At 44.2% G+C, this 20,419-nt stretch overlaps 1 protein-coding gene across 2 annotated transcripts in view; it reads right to left on the bottom strand.

The window, feature by feature from the left end:
• Nucleotides 1-20,419, bottom strand: part of PNPLA7 (patatin like phospholipase domain containing 7) — a 118,679-nt gene that overhangs the window by 87,902 nt on the left and 10,358 nt on the right. The window contains exons 9-16 of one of the 2 annotated variants that reach the window (XM_017740325.1): nt 15,428-15,556; nt 14,027-14,107; nt 13,388-13,532; nt 12,459-12,551; nt 9,375-9,475; nt 8,241-8,387; nt 3,886-3,963; nt 2,855-3,060 (exon numbers count right to left, since the gene is read on the bottom strand). In XM_017740325.1, the coding sequence (XP_017595814.1) occupies nt 2,855-3,060; nt 3,886-3,963; nt 8,241-8,387; nt 9,375-9,475; nt 12,459-12,551; nt 13,388-13,532; nt 14,027-14,107; nt 15,428-15,556 (980 nt within the window). The remainder of the gene's footprint in view (nt 1-2,854; nt 3,061-3,885; nt 3,964-8,240; nt 8,388-9,374; nt 9,476-12,458; nt 12,552-13,387; nt 13,533-14,026; nt 14,108-15,427; nt 15,557-20,419) is intronic. The other variant, XM_017740326.1, reaches the window with a different exon arrangement.

Here is a 20,419-nt window from a genome sequence, read left to right as displayed (position 1 = left end):
TCCTGCTTCTCTGGCAAGTGCACATGATTAAGCCTCCAAACTGTGAAATTTACTGAAGCAGAAGATGTGAGAGAGCCACTGGTAGCACAGATCCTGAATTTATTCCCCCAGGAGATCCTGGTGACAACTTGATTGCCGTTTACCAGGAGCTGCATGCCGAGAGTGGCAGCTCCCAAAGCACTGCAGGCACATCCCATGGAATTACCCCTGGATTCACCTCACCTTCAGCTGGTGCCACCCCTGGATTTGCACACTGCATCTACAGACAGTCATTTACTCATGGAAGCACCACACAAAAGGCTCCTGCCCTGAAGTTTCAGTGGGAAGGATTTAATCCAACATCCAACACTCAATTCTCCACGTCGGGCTCTTTGCCTCATGGCAACCATTGACCATGTGCTTTCTGCTTCACCCTCTCATTAATTACTGAGAAAAACCACAGCCAGTGTTCCAGGGCAGCACAGAGGAAAAGAGGAAACACATGTGACAAGAAAGCAAGAACGAAATTACAGAGAATAGGAGTTCTTGTCAAATTTCACCAGTCTGTAAGCTAACAGAAAAATACACAAATTAAGACAAAAACTATTCCTCTGAGATTCCAGGCAAAGGAGAAAGCCGAGCATTGTGGGACTATGAGCATAGAATTTCCATAAAAATGGAAAATAGAACTGCATCTTATTTTATTAACAAGTTTTTTTTCTCACAGAGTTCAAAGCAAAAATGAACCAACTAGAAGAAATGTGATGCTTTTCAAAGCCTTTCTCCAATGTCACTTTTAAATATGGGCACAGGAGTCAGAAGTGCCATAAAGCCTGTAGTTTAGGACAAATTGTGAAGATGAAATGCTGGAATATGACAGAGCTTGTAAAATGGAGAGAACAGGTAAGAGACTTGAAAGGAGAAAAAAAGAGATTTGGAAAGGACCCAAAAATGATGATGAGGTGATACATTGATAGGTCCTGATCCCTGACTGGCAAGGGATTAATGGAAGCAGAAAGGTAAGCTGGAATAAACAAGAGGTAATTCAGTTCTTGAGAGAGAAGAGAAATCTCAGGAAAATGAGCTTCAGTAAATGAGAGAGAATCCAGCCCCGAGTATCAAAAAAACAAGGGAAAAAAAAAAAAAAAAAGGAGGAAAAGGTAAAATCTGCCTGGCTGGCTGAGACAACATAATGAAATTTGAAGTCAGAAACAAGTAGGAAAACAACAGCAGGAAAAGACAGAGAGAAAAAGCAGCCATTTAGAAGAACTAGCTGGGTACCACATGGAATGGCACAAGTGGGAAGCATCTCTGGGAAATCAGGCCAAAGAGCTGACAACCACCTAACAAACCTGGGAAAAACACAGCTCATCAACAAGCACCTGCTGAGCACAGCACGTTCAGTTCCACAGCCTCCTGCCCCAGGTGGGAAAACCAAAGCCCCACAGAAAGGATTCTGGGGTAGAGCTGATTGGGAATACAAACAGCTGCAGTTATTTAGAAAGCAGGAAGTGTGCAGAGATGGACATCATCACAGCGGCCCAGAAAACACAACAACCGCCCAGCATCCTCCATGTAACTCCTGGCACATTCCAGAAGCTGGAAGAAGAGTTTATGAAAGGAAATTGTGCATTAGACACAAATTATGTGAGTGAACTAATTGTAACTCTAAATTACAAGATCACAGAATAAATCAAGGGCATTAATCATTATTATTGGCAACAAGGCTAACCACAGTCATCACATTGGATTTTTAATTACCTGTATTCCCCTTTAAGCATTCATCCAAGGTCCAGAAAAGAACCACAGGGGAATTATTCTTTAACCTGTTCTATTAATGAGCATTAAAAACCCACAGTTACAGCCAGACTGATCACTCACAACACACTCAGCACCCTGGGAACAGAACTGGGGAGCTTTTCCAGCAAAAAGGAATAATGAATCCAAGAAAAGGGCCTGGCAAAGCAGCAATTAACCCATAAAGTGCAGGCTCTGGGCAGACTTTCTTGTCTGGATTATGAAGTATATGATTCTTGGGCCATAATTCCCACCACACTGGGTTAAGTGCTCTATAGGCCTTGAACAAAGATGTCACCATTTAATATTCCCACGTTCCCTGAACTGCTTCTTGCTGGAGTTAAATCACCTGATAAATGGGCCACAGCTCATCCAGGCACCTAAACCCACCCCAGAAAGTGAGGGGCTTGCTGTGGGATGCACCTGCAGCAGCACAGACATCCAACACTTGGATTTAAAATCATGGAATCATTACAGCTGGAAAAGACCTCCAAGATCATCAAGTCCAAGCTTTAACTGAATACGCCAGGGCCACTAAACCATATCCTGAAGTGCCACATCTCAGGCATATCTTAGGTGTTCACATGTTTTCTGAATGCCTCCAGGGACGGTGACACCACCACTGCCTGAGCAGCCTGTTCAGATGTCTGACCACCCCTTCAGGGAAGAAATTTTCCCTAAAATCCAACCTGAACCTCCCCTGGCTGTTCCCTCTCCTCCTGTCCCTGTTCCCTGGAGACAGAGCCCGCCCCCCCTGGCTGCCCCCTCCTGTCAGGGACTTGTGCAGAGCCACAAGGTCCCCCCTGAGCCTCCTTTGCTCCAGGCTGAGCCCCTTTCCCAGCTCCCTCAGCCGCTCCTGGGGCTCCAGACCCTTCCCCAGCTCCTTCCCTGGACATGCTCCAGCCCCTCAATGTCTTTCTGGCAGTGAGAATAAACCCAGGATTTGACAAGTGGTCCCACCAGCACCCAACAGTGGGACAGTCACTGCCCTGGTCCTTTGCTCAAAAGAATAATTTAAAAATTCTAAAAAATACTTAGAAAATATACATTGATTTCGGGTTTTTGTGGCAGAACTCACTCATAGAAATGGGACTTGGAGATGGAGAGGAAGCTGCAGTCTCTGTTGGCCTTGATGGTGAAGATCAGCGGCTCCCCAGTGAGGACAGCGAGCTGCCCCACGAGCTCCCCGGGGTGGGTGATGAAGAGGCAGGTGTCCTCCTCAGAGTCAATCTTCCTCTGGTACACGTGAAGCATCCCCGAGACCACAAAGCAAACATTGACATCCTGGAGCAATGGGAGAAAAAAAAAAAAAAAAAAAAAAAAAAAAAAAGCGCTCAATAAAAATCCCCCAAGACTTTAAAAGCAATTATCCCAGTGACAGCGCTATCATGACCGATCTGCTTCCCAGAGAGCTCCCTATAGGTTTTGAACAATTAGGAGGTAAAATAAGACACAACAGTGAATTATTAAAAGCAGGTTATGAATATTTAAAACTAAGCAGGCACAATATTGAAAGATGTGTTTCCTTTGGGTGGTTATGAAAAATGAAGGCTGCATCTTTGAGGTATCAAGGAATAACAGAATTGGGAGTGGAGGAGATCATGGGGAATCACAGCAGCAGGATGAGGGGCATGGCAGGTCAGCAGAGCAGAACCCAGCACTGGCACTGGACCTGCCCATCACTTGCTTTGCTTAAGCTCCTCTACTTACACAGGATTATTATAAATGAAGCTTGTTATATCCTAAACACACTTTGCTATAAACAAATAATGCTGGATTGGTTTTGTGCGAGGGCTTTACTGCAACTGAGTGACATCACAAAAACCCAAAGTGCAGGGTGTGAGAAGAGACTTCCCAGTCCCCACAGCTCGTGAGGAAGGATGCAGGTGGGACACTCCCCATGAGCTTCATCAGAGCTGATGACACACAGGCACCAGATTCCCACTCTGGGTCTGGCTGCAGCACCAGCCCTGTGTGCAGGAAGGCCCAGAGCTGGGGGTGTTTCCCCTCCAGAAGAGATGCCTTGGGAAGGGACAGGTGGGAATGTTTGATTTCCCATCAATGTGTACAAACCCTCCTGGAGGGGGGCACAGACTGAGCCAGACTCACCTGATCTCCCTGCCTGGACAGCACAGTGCCAGCAGTGACCTGATGCAGCGTCACTTTGCCATTCAGCAACGCAGGATTCTGGAGGAGAAAGGAATGTGAGGTACAATTTACTGCTCTGTGCACAGCTAAAGGTCCAGAATGTGAGGAAACACCCAAACAAAGCAAGTAAGAATAACACTTAAGACTATGTTACTTGAATCTCTAAAATATGGCATCTATTTTTATATTTCTCTGCCCAACAGACATTTCTGCCAGAAGAGAAAGAAAGGTTTGATCCATTTTAACTGATCACACTTGGATTCTTAAAGACTTTTTATTTGCCAATTTTCACCCAGACTCTTTAAAGGGTCTATTATGATAAGAGACCTGTACCAGCTGATATGAAAATCATGAAACATGAAGTTATTCTGAAAGGAAGGTGAAACCAGAGGAGACTCTCTACATCATGGAGTAACTGAACAAGATGATCCAGCACTGGTTTTGTCCCAGCCCAGCCCTGGGCACAGAGCTCAGCTGTGCTGTACCTGCAGAGCATTTTTATACACACTGTACAACAAAAGCTTCCCCAAGCTCATGAACTCCTGTGCTCAGGCAGAGGAAAGTGGGAATTTTCCCCCTAAACTGAAAAGCACATAGCAGGAAAGGGTCTTCCCAAAAGCCACCCTCAGTTTGGACCCCAATCCCCTGCAACGTCAAGGAGCTGAGCTGGCTGAGCCTAAAAATTCCTTTAATCCATACATGGCTTTCACCACCATAACCCTGAGGGCATAACAGACAACCAAACAGGCATGGACAGACTTTTCTTTCCATCCCAAAGAACTGCCCCCACAATTTGGGGTCCCATGAGCAATCAGGATCAAACCCTAAGGCTTCGGGCCACCTTTGCTTTGGTATAACTTTCACCCAAACCAGCAAACCACAGAGTCACAGACTGGTTTGGTTTCAAATGGACCATAAAGCTCATCCACTCCAGGCAGGGACACCTCCCACTGTCCCAGGCTGCTCCAAGCCCCAATGTCCAGCCTGGCCTTGGGCACTGCCAGGGATCCAGGGGCAGCCCCAGCTGCTCTGGGCACCCTGTGCCAGGGCCTCACCATGCTTCAAATAAAGAATTTCTTCCTAATATCTAATGTAAGCCTGCCCTCCTTCAGCTTAAGGCCATTCTCCCTTGTCCTGTCACTCCATGCACACAGCTCCTCTCCTCTCCTTATAAATCTTCAGAAGTTCAACATTTTATCACCACCCCTCAATGGGCTGGGGCAGAAAACAAAGCTCAGTTATGAGTTCATCTGTTGGGCTGAAGAGAGGCAGCACAGTCCCAGCTCTCACACCTTCCCTGGGTACTTGGCTGTGCCCAGGCTCTGCCCCAGAGGCAGAAGCACTGAAAGCTGCACTCACAGGAAGAACCAATTCAGCACAAGAGCAGAGCAGAGTGTGACCCCAGTCATTAACTCCATTCCAGCAGGAAACCAGCACAGCAGAGATGTAAACACTCCACCAGCGTAATTGTTCTGCCAGGCTGGAATTTTTCCATTTTGGGTTGAAAAAAAATAGTGCAAGTGAAATAATCACAATTATTCTTTACACCTACTGCTGATAAAAAGAACATATTTTCATCAAAAATAGTTTTATTAAAGCCAATCTGTTTCATGGGAACATATCCAATGCAGAGAACCTGACAAGCACCTGTCAAAATATTTCAGCTCAGCAATAGCAACTCAACTAATTTTTATAATGTTCTTTCTATATTTAGACATTTATGGTTGTATAGCATTATCTATTCTTAAAGCCAAAGTTGTAACTCTGAAAGCACCTCTCAGTAGGGGAATACAAGCTCCCCCACGAGCTCTACTTATCAAGAGCATTTCCAGGCTGCGTTAGCTCCAAGAAAAATTGCTGCAAAGATTTTCTTTGTGTCTAAGACTACTTAAGTATTGGGATAGATTGTACTCAGAGCTGTGAAAGCCTCATCACTGGAGATCTTTAAGAACAGCTTAGCCAAAAACCTGCCAGAAATGACTTAGCAATATCTGATTCTGCCTCAGGCGTGAGAAGGGACTGAGTGACCTCCAAGCAGACCTTGGTATCCTCCTTTGCTGTGCTATTACTGCCCCATCAAGCAAGAAGAGAGCTGACAAATAAAATCCATTCTGTCTCAAATGGGTGAGACCAGCAAACCCAAATTCAGCATTGCACAGTTATAGGGTTTAGGCTAAAAACCTGCACTGATCCCTGCCAGCCACGAGCTTTTAGAAAAAAGTCATTACCCCAAGAAACTCCATTTCCCAGCAAGTTTCTTTCTGTCCATGACTAATAAATGATTGCAGCACGAAACCCAACAAATTTGGTTACAATAACAAATGTAAGAAGCAACAGAGGTTATTTCTGGGTAACAAATTAGCAGGGGTTTACAGTACAGAAGTGAAAACACAAACCAAGTATAAACAATTTAAATAAAGCAATAATTAACTGGGACAAATAATTCTTTTGTCAAAGGAAATTCCCTTATAACTCACAGAAGAGATGCCCTGCAACACTGCTTAACCCTCCCATCATAACTGCAGATAAAGCTGAAAACACACAAAAATGGTATGAGCTTGAAAACCATTCATGACACAGATCCAAGGAATTCACGTTACTTAAAACAAAATTTAAAAAAAGAAAATTGAATTCTGAAGTCAGATACCTAAAGGCTATTTGAAATAATGACTCTCTCCTACAGACATTTACACCTTTCTCTCGGCCACAGGAGAAAAAAAACCAACAACCAACCAACCAACAAACCCCAAACCTACCACCTGTCATTAAAACATCTTGATTTTATTCACTCTGATTGGCTGCTCTGAAAAATGACAACTTAAAATGCTTCCATCCAGCTAAGAAAGATCTCATTTTTTTCAAGAGAAGAGCTTACAAGAATTAATTTTCTTTCATGTAAGCAGCATTGAACACAAATATTTTGTACACAGTAAGATTCTTCTTGCATTGTCTGTAGAATAATCAACTTTTGCTATTCCTACATGGAAAAAAAAAAATTGAGCTTTCAATGACATTTCTGGCATTTGGCTACATCCCACCAGATTCTGATTTGCTTGTGAAAAACTAAGGTGCTTGAAAATCCTACCTTACTTCACCATTATTTTGATCTTCACCTTACAAACAGTGCCTCAGGCACTTCCTTTCAAGGATACTGTTGCAATTATCTCTAAACTGCTACTTGTTAATTACTGAGAAACTTATTCTAGACTAAAAGTGAGGTAAATCAGGAGCTTCAGCAACCTTGGAATCTTTGCTTATGATCTGAAAGTTGGATCAAGAACAGAACAGATGAAGGTACCTAGTCCTACTTTACTCCTTCTGCAACAAGAATTTCTTCTAAGATAGTCTGTAGCCTTTCATGAGGATATAAATGCCTGAAAAAACCTGAAAATTAACATAATGAGACAGGTAAGGCTCCTGCAGACTAAGAGACCTCTGATCAGTGCTGACGTGGAACAGGCACCTCAAGCCTCACAACTGGGAGCTGAAAGACCCTGACAGGGATTTTGAAGCTGCAAGGGGAATAATTTTGGAAGTCAGGAGGAAATGCTAAAATCCAAAAGTAAAATCTTTCAAGTTTTAGCAAGTGTTGTCTGGTGACAGCTCTGAAGGCAGGGGAGGAGGTGCAGCAGCTGTGCCCAGCCTCTGGCAGCACCAGCAGACTGGAATTATTGCAGTACAGGCTGGAACAAACCAAGGATGTCTCTGGCTGGCTGAGACAGATGCAGAGCTTTCCCAAACTGTCTGATTATCCACATGAGCAGACACACCTCTGTAATGAAATGCAGCTGGAATGACGGCAATGATGAAAGCATAAATTTTCAATCTTTCTCACAACACCAAGGGGCTCAGCAGGGGTTGAGCTCAGGAAGGATCAGGCACAGCCCCTGCCACGGGCACAGGACCCAGCTGGGAGCTGCTCCCAGCACCACTGGGCAAGTCCAGGGACACAATTCCAAACCCAAACAACGCCCTGGGATGCAGTGCCACCAGGATTAATGGATTCAGCAATCACCTGAGCCTTTAGGTAGCTTCCCCCACTCAGCAGGGGCAGAGAGTGAGGTGGCAGGAATTGCACACGCCCAGGGCTAACTCCGCACACAGACGGGGAAGATTCGTGCGCTGCATCCCGGCGTGGTTTGTGGAAATGACAGAATAATTCAGATTTATTGCAGCCCTTCTAATGACTCCAACAGCCTACTGAATAAAACATCCAGCCCATCTCCAGTGCACTGAGGAGACAAATCCACTTTTCAGTTCCTGGCAGAATGAGATGAAAAGCAGAACCGAAGCCAGTTCCCTTTGCAATAACTCACATCAAGTTTCATCAAGGTTGAGAGGTCTTTCTTTGCTGCTTCCACGATGGCATCAATGTGTTTGCTGTTACAGGAATCCTGCACAGCACTGTAATGGAAAACTGCTGAAGGAGTTTCTGTCACTGTCACTGTCTTCTTCAATATCGACTGCAAAGAGAACAAACACATCAAGGATCAGTTTTTAAACATCAAAATTGGCACCTACCTGGCCAAAATTTGCCTTTACCATTTGCATTCTCTACCCACCACAACTGGTGGTCTGCAAAAAAGAAATCGAGGTTTCCAAAAAAGCAACAGCTTGCTAACTTCACTATCCCTGTACTTTTCTGCACAGCCTGACACTCAAATCAAACAAAGTTACTCATCACAGCTTGTGAAAGGGAAGAATAAGAGACTTTCCATAAACTGGGCTTCTGCCAGCTTGATGGAACTAAAACTTCATCAACCCTGTACGCAAAGATGGAGGAAGAGATAAAATGTCTGTCAAGGTTGCAGTGAGCAACAGTTTCATTCCAGATTTTGGGTTACAGTTTTATAATTCAAGAGTGTTTTTGGGCTCAACTGCCAGGTCAGTATTTGTAAAAAGCAGGCCACAAAAATAAAAACAGATTTATAAATAATGACTGGAAGCCTACAACTGATACAAGTTTCTAATTCCTTGCTGTAAAGTACCTCTCACAAATAAAGCATGGTCTGACAAATCCAAATAATCCATTTCATGAGTTAGGGGAAGAAAATACACAAAAAGCTGCAGCAGTGGTTTCCCATTGCTCACCAAGGGAACCTCCACAGAATTTCAAGATGTGCAGTAAAACAACTTGACAGCCACTAAAATCTACTAAAACAACTAAGTTAAAAAACAATAATACAAAAAAACATTCAAGGCCAGGTTGGATGGTCTAGAGGAAGGTGTCCCTGCTCATGGCCATGGCAGGGGCTTGGACCAGTTGGGCTTCAAAGCTCCCTTCCAACCCAAACCATTTGAGGATACTGCAAATCCAAATACCCCAACTCGGACAGAGCTGCAAGGGCAGCGTTTCGAAGGAAGGAAGAAATTTAAATGCCTCTGAGCAGAATGGAAAGGAAGCAGAGGGCAGGAAGCAGGCTGGACTCTCAGGGGATGAGCAGACCCACCTTGGCCACGGTGGGGCTGCCGGCGGCGTCCTCGGGGACGAGGTGCACCCTGGCCCTCTCGTAGGCCATGTCCATGTCAGACTTGGCACCGCTGGAATTGTCTGCAAGCAATGCACAAATCTTGGTTTGAGCACCTCCTGTAGTGCAGTTTCTCAGAAACAGCAGGTAACACACTGAGTGCAGCAACTTCAGCAAGTGGCATCTTCATATTCCTGTTGATTTCCCAGTTCCTTTTGACCTGGAACCTTAAATCTTCCTGTCTGAAGTCAGGTCTACAACACATCCCAGAATTCCCACAGCCACTCTTGTACAGAGTACAATCACTATTTGAAGGTTTGCTGGAGAAAGAGCAGCTCCATATGGGCTGATCTGACTCCCTGTCCATCTCCCTGCCCCCAAACCCCAGGGTCACCAAGTGCACTCTCAGTCTGAACACGCATTTCTCAGGTGCAACCCAAACCCTCTGATTTTGGCCCTGCAGGCAGGGAAAGCATCTCCTCCCCAGCCCTGCACCTCAAAAACCCGGGGAGAAGAGAACGAGGAGGCATTCTAAGAATGAAAGCTTCTGTCTACTCAACTGCTATTCAAAGCAGAAGCCTTCCCCTCAGCCGTGGTGCCCACACAGTGATTGATTAAACCGTCTTGCTGCTCAAACGGGAGCGAGGAAGGAGCCGGCAGGACGAGCTGCACGCGGAGCCGCTGAGTCAAGAGCACAGGAGGCGGTGGGGAAGGAGAGGGATGGATCCTGTGTGATGAACACACGGTGTCCCACACACTGCTGGGATGGAAGGCACTGCACAAACAATGGCAACTGCCACAGTCCCTGGCAGCATTCCCAGCTCTTCCCTGCCAAGCTCTGCCGGTCCCACGTGCGCTGCACGTCAGGGCTTTGGGGGAAAAGCAGCTTCTCTAACTCTTGGGGAAAAGAAACACCAAAACAGTAAAAGACAACTGCTATTTAACCTTAAAAATAGAGTTAGGAAGATTTACTTCCAGGGACAACGAAGGGGCGAAGTTGTTATATCCAAAAGGCCCCACTGTTTTATTTCTGCTTTCTAATTCCTCTGTCCCCCAGCCCAGATGCTTCACAGGAATTAATTCCATCTTTCTCCACACAAAGTTAGCACACTTCTAAAGCAGAGTAGCCTGAGCTGGCAGGATCCTATTCCCTATCTTACACAACTGCTATGTTTCAAGTTAGATAACTACACAAAAAAACCAGAAGAACAAATTACACCCAGCCCCAGGAGCAACTGAGGCAAAAGTGTTTTCTCCCAAAGCAGTTTTTAGCAGTGTTTATTAATTCTAACAACAAGCAAATCAAGGAGATGTTGAGATAACAGCACTTGTAGGACTCGAGGACAGTTTTCTCCTCTCTGAATTAATAATAAACATAATCAATATTCCATGGAGTCTGAACACACAGTAAGCAGTGGAATAGAATCTGAAGCAAGATCTTGATCTTTTCATTACAGATATCAAAACACTTTCTGTGCAAGCTAAGCAGTGAGAAGAAATCAGCTCTGTTAACTGAGGCAAATCATAATTACCCAATTAGATACACTCCTTCCGTCAGTAAAAATTAATTTTCTCTCTCTGCTAAGCTCTGTGTACCTTGACATAACTTTTATGACACATAAAAGGAGAAAGGAAGGACAAATGGACATATCCACCGAGAAGTCTGCAGGGATCCTTCTACATAACAGCTCCTAAGGACACACAGGGACTGTCCCTTAGAATGTCACAGGGCTGCACAGGCCCAGCTCACTGAACTGCCTCATTTACCTGGGGGAAGGGGCTGTGTTCAGGGCAAGGATTATTTTATTTACCACTGAATTAAGTCTGCTGGTACATTTTATAAATCCCAGTGTAAAACAACCTCACCCACATGAAAATCAAGCCAAGTCTTGTGTGGGTCAGTCAATATTTTCTCCTAATTTGTCTCCCTGGCTTAGAAAGATAATCCCAGCCAAAATCCTACTTCTCCATCACATCCATGCCTCTGGATAGTAACATGGAAACCATGAAAAAAAAAAAAAAATCGAAGTGGGACCCTTTATACTTGCCCAGCAGGACCAGAAGAGGAAACAAATCAGCCCTCCAGTGTTAAAATTGAAGGAGCTACCCACTGCTCTCCTGTGTGCATACCAACAACTTCACGTGGCAGCAACAAAAAACACAACCCTTACTTTGGGGAAAACTCTCAGTGCTGAGGGCTCCCTCAGCCTGGCTCCCTCCTTTCTCCTTGTCTCCAAGTTCTTCAACCCCTCATAGTATGTTCCTTTCTCCCAAGTCATTTAATAGCCAAGGTGAGCAATAAAAGCATTTTCTAAAGTACCCAGGGCACCTTTATTCCACTGATTAAAGATTTCTCTATTAAAAGTACCTGTGCATGACCTTAGAATTTCCTCACAGTGGTTAATTTAGTACTCATCTAACAGCAACAGATGCCTGTGTTCTGTGATTCCCATAAGAACTCCAGTTGCTCCACCTTGGAACACAAAGCTGTCCTCAACACCAGGCCCAGAGGAAAATGTCTACAGTGGAGTAACTAAAACTCCCCAAAATGATACTGCAGCATCAGACCAGCTCAGCCTCATAAATGTCTCCTCAGAGCACCCCATGATCAATCACCTTTATTATCCACTCTAAAGACCATTCCTCTAAAAGCAGCAAAGCCATGTAATGTGCTTTTTGGGACAATCAGCCAAGCAAGAAACGTGTGTCATCTTTTATGTGAAGGATGATGGCCTATCATCATAATTCAGTTGGTTTCAGTAATATCAATTAATAAAGCTCTTCATTTGCAGGTCTTGGTAGCCAAATGATGTTCCCCATTGCTGATAATGCCAGCAAGGGAATGCTCTCTTGGATAATAGTCCATTTTTTATGAAATAATTTTTTGACAAATGAGTTAGGAAGAGGCACCACTGCAAGATGATTATCTACCATGAACAGGACTGCAAGATGATTATCCACCATAAATAGGAAAATTGTCTAACCCAGCACTCCAGAGATCATGTGGTTTCCCCCCACGATTGGATAAATTATATATTTCCCACAATTTTGCCAAGCACTACTTACTAGAAGCCTCTGTAGACCCTGCATAGGGAGGTGATGAAAGGCTCCTTCTGAAAACATGCTCAGAGTTTTCTGCACCAGAAATCCTCAGCATATCTGAAATTTAGAAACAAATTATATAAACACAAGGTAGCCCCTAATAAAATAAGTTTCACTAACAACAAGACCCTTTAACTACCTACTTATTAAAGGCTGATCTAAAGATTTTGAAACACTGACATTAAATATTGTTTAAACCTTTTTCCTGGTTTTGATTAAATTAATTTTTTTCCATCTGCAGGGGCAAAATTCAACTCCATCTATTTTCCTGGCCTTACCTTCAGTACTAAGTCTTTAGCCTGAAAAGACACATATCCAGCAATTCTTCTGCTGGTGTCTAGAGAGCTGAATTTTCCCAACTCCCCCTCTGCATTCAAAATTAGGAGTCACTTATTTTTCCTCTTTCCTTCATCCCTCACTATCATTAAGAACACAGTAACATTTCCCCATTGAAGCTAAGGACTATCCAAAGGCTTCAAACCTGAAGCTGATCTAAGACAATCCTTAACCACTCTGATAAAATAGAAATCCTCTGATCTACAGCAGTGATACCAAAAGTAGATCAAATGTAGTGAAAGGACACAGGGGAATGGCCTCAAGCTGAAGGACAGCAGGGTTAGATTGGATTTGGAGAGGACATTCTTTACTATTAAGGACAGTGAGGCCCTGGCACAGGGTGCCCAGAGCAGCTGTGGCTGCCCCTGGATCCCTGGAAGTGTCCAAGGCCAGGCTGGACATTGGGGCTTGGAGCAGCCTGGGACAGTGGGAGGTGGGGCGGCACTGGGTGAGCTTTAAGGTCCCTCCCAACCCAAAACATTTTGGGATTCAATGAATACTACAACAGCTAAAGAAGGTCACAGAGGACAGTTTCTCCACGTTTCCAGAAGCATTACCCGTTTCCAGGGCTTCCCCAGACTTTTCAAACTTCTCTCCACGATCTTCCTCCAAAGCACTGCTCACTTGTCTCTTGCCCACTTTGCCGGCGCTGCCTCCGGCGGTGACACTGCTCACGGAGATCAGTGGGATGGCCTGGCTCTGCTGGGAGCAGCAGGGGGACAAGCAAACATGAACCACCCCCTCACACGTGTTCCACACCCTGCAGCCTGCACAGACCCCCAGTACCGCTCAGGTTGTGCTGATCAATCCCAGATCCCCAAGGGTGGCTTGTCCTGGGATGTGCAGCTCCCTCAGTGCATCCCACCACGGCCTGGGGACTCACAGCCTGACACTTTGAGCATTCCCTGACCCTCTGGCACCACGGGTGCAGCACACAGGCAGAGGTGACATAATTAGCAAACATCAGAAGCACACAGATCACTCTGGAATGAAGCACTTGGGAAGTTCAAGCCTCCCCACCAATTCCCCAGGCATCAGCATAGGCTGGGCTTTATGGGCTGGTTATACAAGTGCCTCAATCCTCAAGCACTGTCATTATGAAATTAATATGTAGCATTTGCTTTATGGCCTTCTGCAAGAAGGAAAACCTCTCTGTGTCCTGGCAGGAGAGCTGAGGGCCTGCCTGCCAAACTCACACAGCTGAAGAGCTCCGTGGTCAGCCCCAGGTAGTTGTGCAGGGCCAGGAACGTCACCCTCTGCAGCCTCACCATGATGATCTACAAACAGGGAATAAAGAAGCAAGAGCAATGGATTTAGCATTCTCCCACACTCGTTCTGGCATTTAGATACAATCATGCACCAGAGTACCTGAAAGTATTGATAAAATACAGGCTGCACCCTAAGCTGAAATTCCTTTTTAGCAACTGATAAATTGAGACAGAGATAAATTCAAATGATCCACCAATGACTTCATAATCATTTGATGGCACGAGAATCCAAAGTCTTACTCCCAAACACCAAATGCTTTTTGTTTTCTATAAACATCAATAATAAAAGTGCCTTGAAATAGAAGTATTTGCTTCCAAATTTCCCCTCTCATTAAAAAAATTATTCCAGCTTTCCCCATACAGAGCCTATCCCACTGCTCCACAAGCACTCAAACCCAACACTGGAATCAGTGGCACCTTCCTCTGCCCTGCCAGCTAATTCCCACTCCTGAGCCATCCTCTCTGTTGTATCAGCTCTCACAGAGCAAATTAATTTGGTGTTAATGATCTGTTCTCCTTCAACCATCAGTGTGAGGAGGTTCATGTATTGCTCATAAATCACCCAGAGACCAGAACAGTTTGCAAGGACAAACAGATTTAGAAGTGATAGTAAAGCAACAGGACAGCCCAGAGTGACTGGTGGGGTCACCCTTTGGCTGCCACACCTGTGGGACAAGGAAATCCTGGAAATTCTTAATCCTGATCCCTGCACCACCTGCCACCTGCAGGAGGTACAAGCCTGATTTCAGTGCTCACCTGAGAACTGAGTCCCTGCAAAGCAATAGAAGGTAAACACAGAACTGACACAAAGCACAGCTCTTTCCTCAGGTGCTGACAAAGGCTTCTAAAGTTGAAATTCACATGTCAGTCTGAATTTTGTGACTCTTACAAAGCATCAGCCCACACCAAGCAGCTTCTGAAGGTCCAGCAGTCCTGTTTCAGAACATGTGACAGTCTGTTCACGACTCTCAGCCATTCTGGAGCCCTCCTGGTGCAGCCCAAGCTGCAGAGCCCACCCCAGCACCTTCCACTTGCCAAGGACCAACAAACTCACACTGCAGGTCTGGCTGATTGATGAGGGTACCACAGGCAAAAACTCAATTAATGGAGATATATAGATACATAAATGGTTTTTTTTCTGTTTGTGATGATGGTGGAATATTAAATCTAGGGCTCAACAGCCAGGAGAGCAGCAGAACAAGGCCAAATCTTGACAGGCTGTGCTGAGCAGCTCCGTAGCTACCAAAGGATGAGCTTGCTGAGCATCTAAATACCCTCCTGCAACCTGGAAATGAGAGTGGATCCCCCTTCCCCCTCAGCTCCACCTACCTGCACCACTCTCACAAGGGTTTCAGGGTATTTCTGGAACACATCCTGGAAGGCACTGGCTGGAAGTCTCAGTATGGTGGATGGAGTGGCTGCTCGGGCTGAGACAGTTTTATAGGGAGCAGGGTGACCCTAAGAGAAAGTTCCAGAGACACAGGGTTAATCCATCAATTATCCAATCCAATTCTTCCCAAATTCCTGCTTTGCTGTTGTCTATGTCTGACAGACATGGTCTGACCCCAAAAAGCCTTCAGTTTGTGCTCCATGACCACGGGGGGTGTAATGAGGGTGAATTCACATCTGCATTAGAGACAGGGGCAGAGAAACAAGAGCTCCAGGGATGTGGATGAGGTTGAGGGAAGTGCCAGGCTCTCAGCTCTGACACAGTTTTATTACAGAGCCAGCCATCAGAAGCATTTGAAATCCCAGCTAGTCAAGGATGCAGAGAAAAGAGGGTTTGTTGATTTTATTATCTCGGCTGACAACCAAGCTATTTGCTGCAAAAACAACCCCAGACTCACACAAACAGTGAAAAACACAACAGAATTGTACAGTAATTACAGACATAATGGAGGAAGACAAAAGACAGGCAGACTTCTTGTGTTTCGAGACATATATATATATATATTTTCATATATATCTATGAAATATTCCACGTGACAACGCCAAACAGCTTCTCTTTACTTGAGACAAAGTGGGTCTAGACCATCCTGCTCAAAGAACAGATGGAGAACTAGCAAACAAATGAAAAGTGGGTAGAATACAGAGATTTTTTTCACACTGGAAGAAGGCAAGCCTCTGGTTTTGGATTTTGCCCCTTAAATGAGAACAGATTTTAACAAAAATCTACTGTCAAACACTTGGATAAAAAACTCCAGACAGACAATATCCCTTCTACACATTTAATAAATGCTGAAAACAACACCTCTAACTCATAAATTAATTTACTAATCCATCAAATATTGATTTACACGTACTGAAAAGCTAAAATGAGCCTTTTTGCAGCACAGAGCAGGAGCAAAGGAAGAAATGGAGTTTCTATTTTAACAGCACCTCACAACTCTGGAAGCTTTCCCCCTCCTGAGCAACAGAAGGCACCTTTTTCCCAACACTGACACACAGATGTTAAATGCTGATTACAAACCAAACTGCCTGCAAAGAATATCAGACAACTCAACACAAGCACTTTGAGGAATTCCTGCCTAAAGAACCCAGCAAAACCAGAGACTTTCTCTAATCACTCTAGAAAATAAAGCTGCAGCTCTGTCTGCCTGCTGGTCTGGAAGGCACCATGAAGCAGATTCTAAAATTAAATTAAATTAATTGGAACCAATTTCTTAATTACACCAACTTCAGCTGACCTTTTTATAAAATCTGGGGATGATATTAATAGCCTTGATTTTCAAGTTCCTGAGGGATCTGAAATTTTAAACATCTTTGACCTACAGTGCAAAGCTGACAGTGTCCTCAGTTTTCCCAAATTTATTTTAATTAAGTAAAGAAATTAACAAATAACATTTCTGTGCTTCGGCTGTACCCAAAAATAAATGCAACAATCCTCTTTTACAGCCCAGTTGGAAGCCTGGCTTTACACGAAGAATTAATTTGGACTTCTTACACTTACATGTAAAAGAAAATGTATATAGTCTGCTTATAAGCCCTGCATTTGCCATCAACTGTATTTCCTACCAATCTCTACAGCAAATATGGAGTAAAAAACTAAGGAAATCATTAAATCTTCAGTTGCTGGGCAAGGATAAGCATCAAGTTTAATGATGTTTCATAAGACTTATTCCAAAGAGCAAACTGAGCCCTGGCCATCCCAGAACTCTGGTCTCCAGTCTACCCAGTAAAGTGTTTGGGTTTTTCTGGAAAGTGCTCAAGAGAGGAGAGGCCAGTGCTGACAATCTCAGAAAAACAGCTTTAGGATAATAACAGATAATGATGCAGAAGCCTTTTTCTCCAAAGAACAGCCCATTCCTCCAGGTTTTCAGCATATAATTTTGCCTCTTTGAAATCCCTGCATGAGGGCAGCTCTTCTGAAAGGGCCAACAGGGCTGGAACATGCTAAGAGCAGTCAGAGTAGCATGAGCAGGAAATGTTCCAGAATTGTCACTTCTCTCTGATATAACCTTAGGAGCAGCACAGGGAGAATACCATGTTCAAATTATACTATTTTACAATCACACACTGAGATGACAAGAACAGTTCAGTTATAATCAGTTATGAAACAGGGGTTTTTTTCAACAGAACTTTTTGTTCTCAGGGCAGGTAACTATTTGCTTCTAGAGACAGTGAGACATCACCTCCAAGCAGCAGCTAAACCCAGGTGACAGCAAATGGCCAAATCCAATCAAGTTTGGTCAAGAAATCTGCTGCAAGAGACAGATGCTTTGCATTCTCCCACCTGCAGTGGCAGCTCCTTTTTGGACCCAAAAATCTGGGATGTTCTCCCTGTTTCCACGGCTGGATTTTGTCTTCCTCCGCTACTTCCTGACATCCTCTGCATCAGCACTGCTGCACCCAAAGCTCTCACAGCCATCAATCACTTCTTTATAACCTCATCTATCTTGTCAGCCCTGCAGGCTCACCTTTATCCAAGTGTTTTTCCAGCTTCTTTTAATCCTGACTTTCATTTTTATCCCCCCCTCAATCACTGCCATTTGATCAATATCCCTCACAGCCTCTTCTTTCTCCAACTTTCTTATTCCAGCTTTGCCACCTGGGCCCAGTTTTCCTAAGACCATCTCAGCATGGAGGCCAAGAGAAGAGTGAACCCCAAAGCTCCAGCAATCAGCATCACATCTCCACTGGACCAGTTCCCTCTGGATGAACATTGACTGTCCTGGGAAAAGCCCTGGCTGCACACAGGAGCTCTCAGCAAGAGCTGCTGAAAACAGAGACATCAACAAGGCTCAGCTCAGATTTCTCTGCTATTTGAGGCAGTACCAAATCAGAGCCATTAACTGCACCTCAGAACTGTTCCACAATACCAGGAACAACTTGGATTCAAAAGCTTCCAGTTTCTCCTCAGAGTCTGGAGAAAGCAGCATTGATCTGTTCCCAGAATAAGTGCAGGCTCATGTCACAGCTGCTACCTTTGCATTTAGTAGAACTAAAGGGGCTTTTCAGTTTAAAAACTGAAAGATTCAACTAGAAAAGTACCTCTGGTGTGACCTTTCTTTTAGGTCCACCAACAAGATCTTGCCACTTCTTGCAGCAACCTCAACTTTCTTGCACAACTCTCAGAACTGAGGGACCAGCCTGACATCACGTGCTACAAAATCAGTCAAAGAATCACAAATCCAGCTCAGACAACTGAAATCCTCACTGAATTCACCCTTCCTTCATGTCAGAGCCAGGTGTTTGGTGGTGCAGTGAAATCTAATTCAGGTTATGGCATCTGCAGGATGTTTTAAGACTCCCTCACTGATTTGGGATGACACTGAGGGGTCTCCTACTTTGATCCAGTGCTACTTCTTCTCTCCTTGCCTATTTTCATGCTACTCCTCTACCTGAAAAGTCTGCAAAGAACATAAGGAAGAGGAAAAACAGCAATGAAACAAGCAGTTCACAAAGCTGGGAAGTGAGGAACAAAAGAGTTGTAAAAATAAATGAGAACAAGTTTAGCAAAAAATATTTCAAGGTTTTTTCATTACAGAGTCTTCTGCAGGCTGCTAACTCTGCTCAACACACTTTCAATCATTTTTATTTTTTTTACTTACCAGTGGTAGAACTAATGAGAAAGAGAAAAACAATGACAGAATGAGAATTAAAAATGAAAAAAAACCCCAACAAGACACAAAATGAATGGCAACCACTTTTTGAAAAAACAAAGCCATAAAGCACTGTTATAGAAGGACTTCTTTTCTTATATTTATTCCTTTTGAACAAGCAAGAACATGACTGGTATTCCTGTTCCTTTATGATGGCCCTGCTCCTTAGAATATTGTGATGAAGAAAATTTCGTGGTGGGAGTAACAAGGGCAAAGGTTCTAATACGAATTTACAAAGATATTATGAATTTGACAGCAAGAACTAGACTTGTACAGCCCAAATTCTTCACTTTCTACAGAGAAAACTGTGACCAAGTTCAAAAAATGTTACCACTGTCAATAGGTTTTATGGGAACTTTAGATGTAAATAATACACACATCATGTGGATATAGAGGTATGTGCTTGCATTTGGAACCAGCAAAGAACACTTCAGAGAACCCTTTAATACTCACACAGAGCAATGGCACCTTCTGATGAACAGAGACAGCCAAACATGGCAGAAACAGGGCACCAGGTCAAACATGAACACCTTACTGATTAGATTTCTCTTCATCCTCTCAAATCTCATCCTACCAAAACCCTTCAAGAAAGCACCTTCAGGGCTTGGGTGTTATCAAAGATGTTGAATTCAACACCTTCCATCCAGGCATTCCAAAAGAGATGCACTGTGGTGATTTCAGCAAAACCAGCAGTCTAGTTCCAACTGAAACAAAATCCACCAATTTTGCACTCAACAGGATCAGCACCCAGCTCATCCTGGCCCCTGCCAAAGAGCACAGCCCTCAGCTGGCCACCAGCACCACTGATATTACAAAACAAAATAAACCCATCCCCTGGTTTCACAGCATCATTACAGTAATAACAACTGTCAGATTTATCCTCATTAGACTGAATAAAACCAAATTGATTAAGTAACCCATCAAACATGTAAAAGCCTGGACTGCTGAGCCCCAGCCTGGTCCTGCTCCTGCCTGAGCTGTGATTTGAGCAAATCAAGCTGTAATCTCAGTTTTGCAGACATAAAGGGATCACTCAAATCCTCCTGCTAACCAGAAGCAGCCAGTCAAGCACACGTTTCACAACCAGCCTCCACACCACAGAGCTCAATTTACACCTGTGAAGGCCCAGGAGGAGGAGAATTCATCAAAAAACCATTTTGCATTCTGATTCTTTCCTAGGAATGTTCAAGGCCTGGTTCCCTGCCAGGCTCTGTGGGAT

This window comes from Corvus brachyrhynchos, unplaced genomic scaffold, assembly GCF_000691975.1.
Source record: "Corvus brachyrhynchos isolate BGI_N302 unplaced genomic scaffold, ASM69197v1 scaffold305, whole genome shotgun sequence".
Taxonomy (NCBI): Eukaryota; Metazoa; Chordata; class Aves; order Passeriformes; family Corvidae; genus Corvus; species Corvus brachyrhynchos.
Note: the sequence above shows the minus strand (reverse complement) of the source record. Positions and strands in the feature narration are given on the sequence as shown.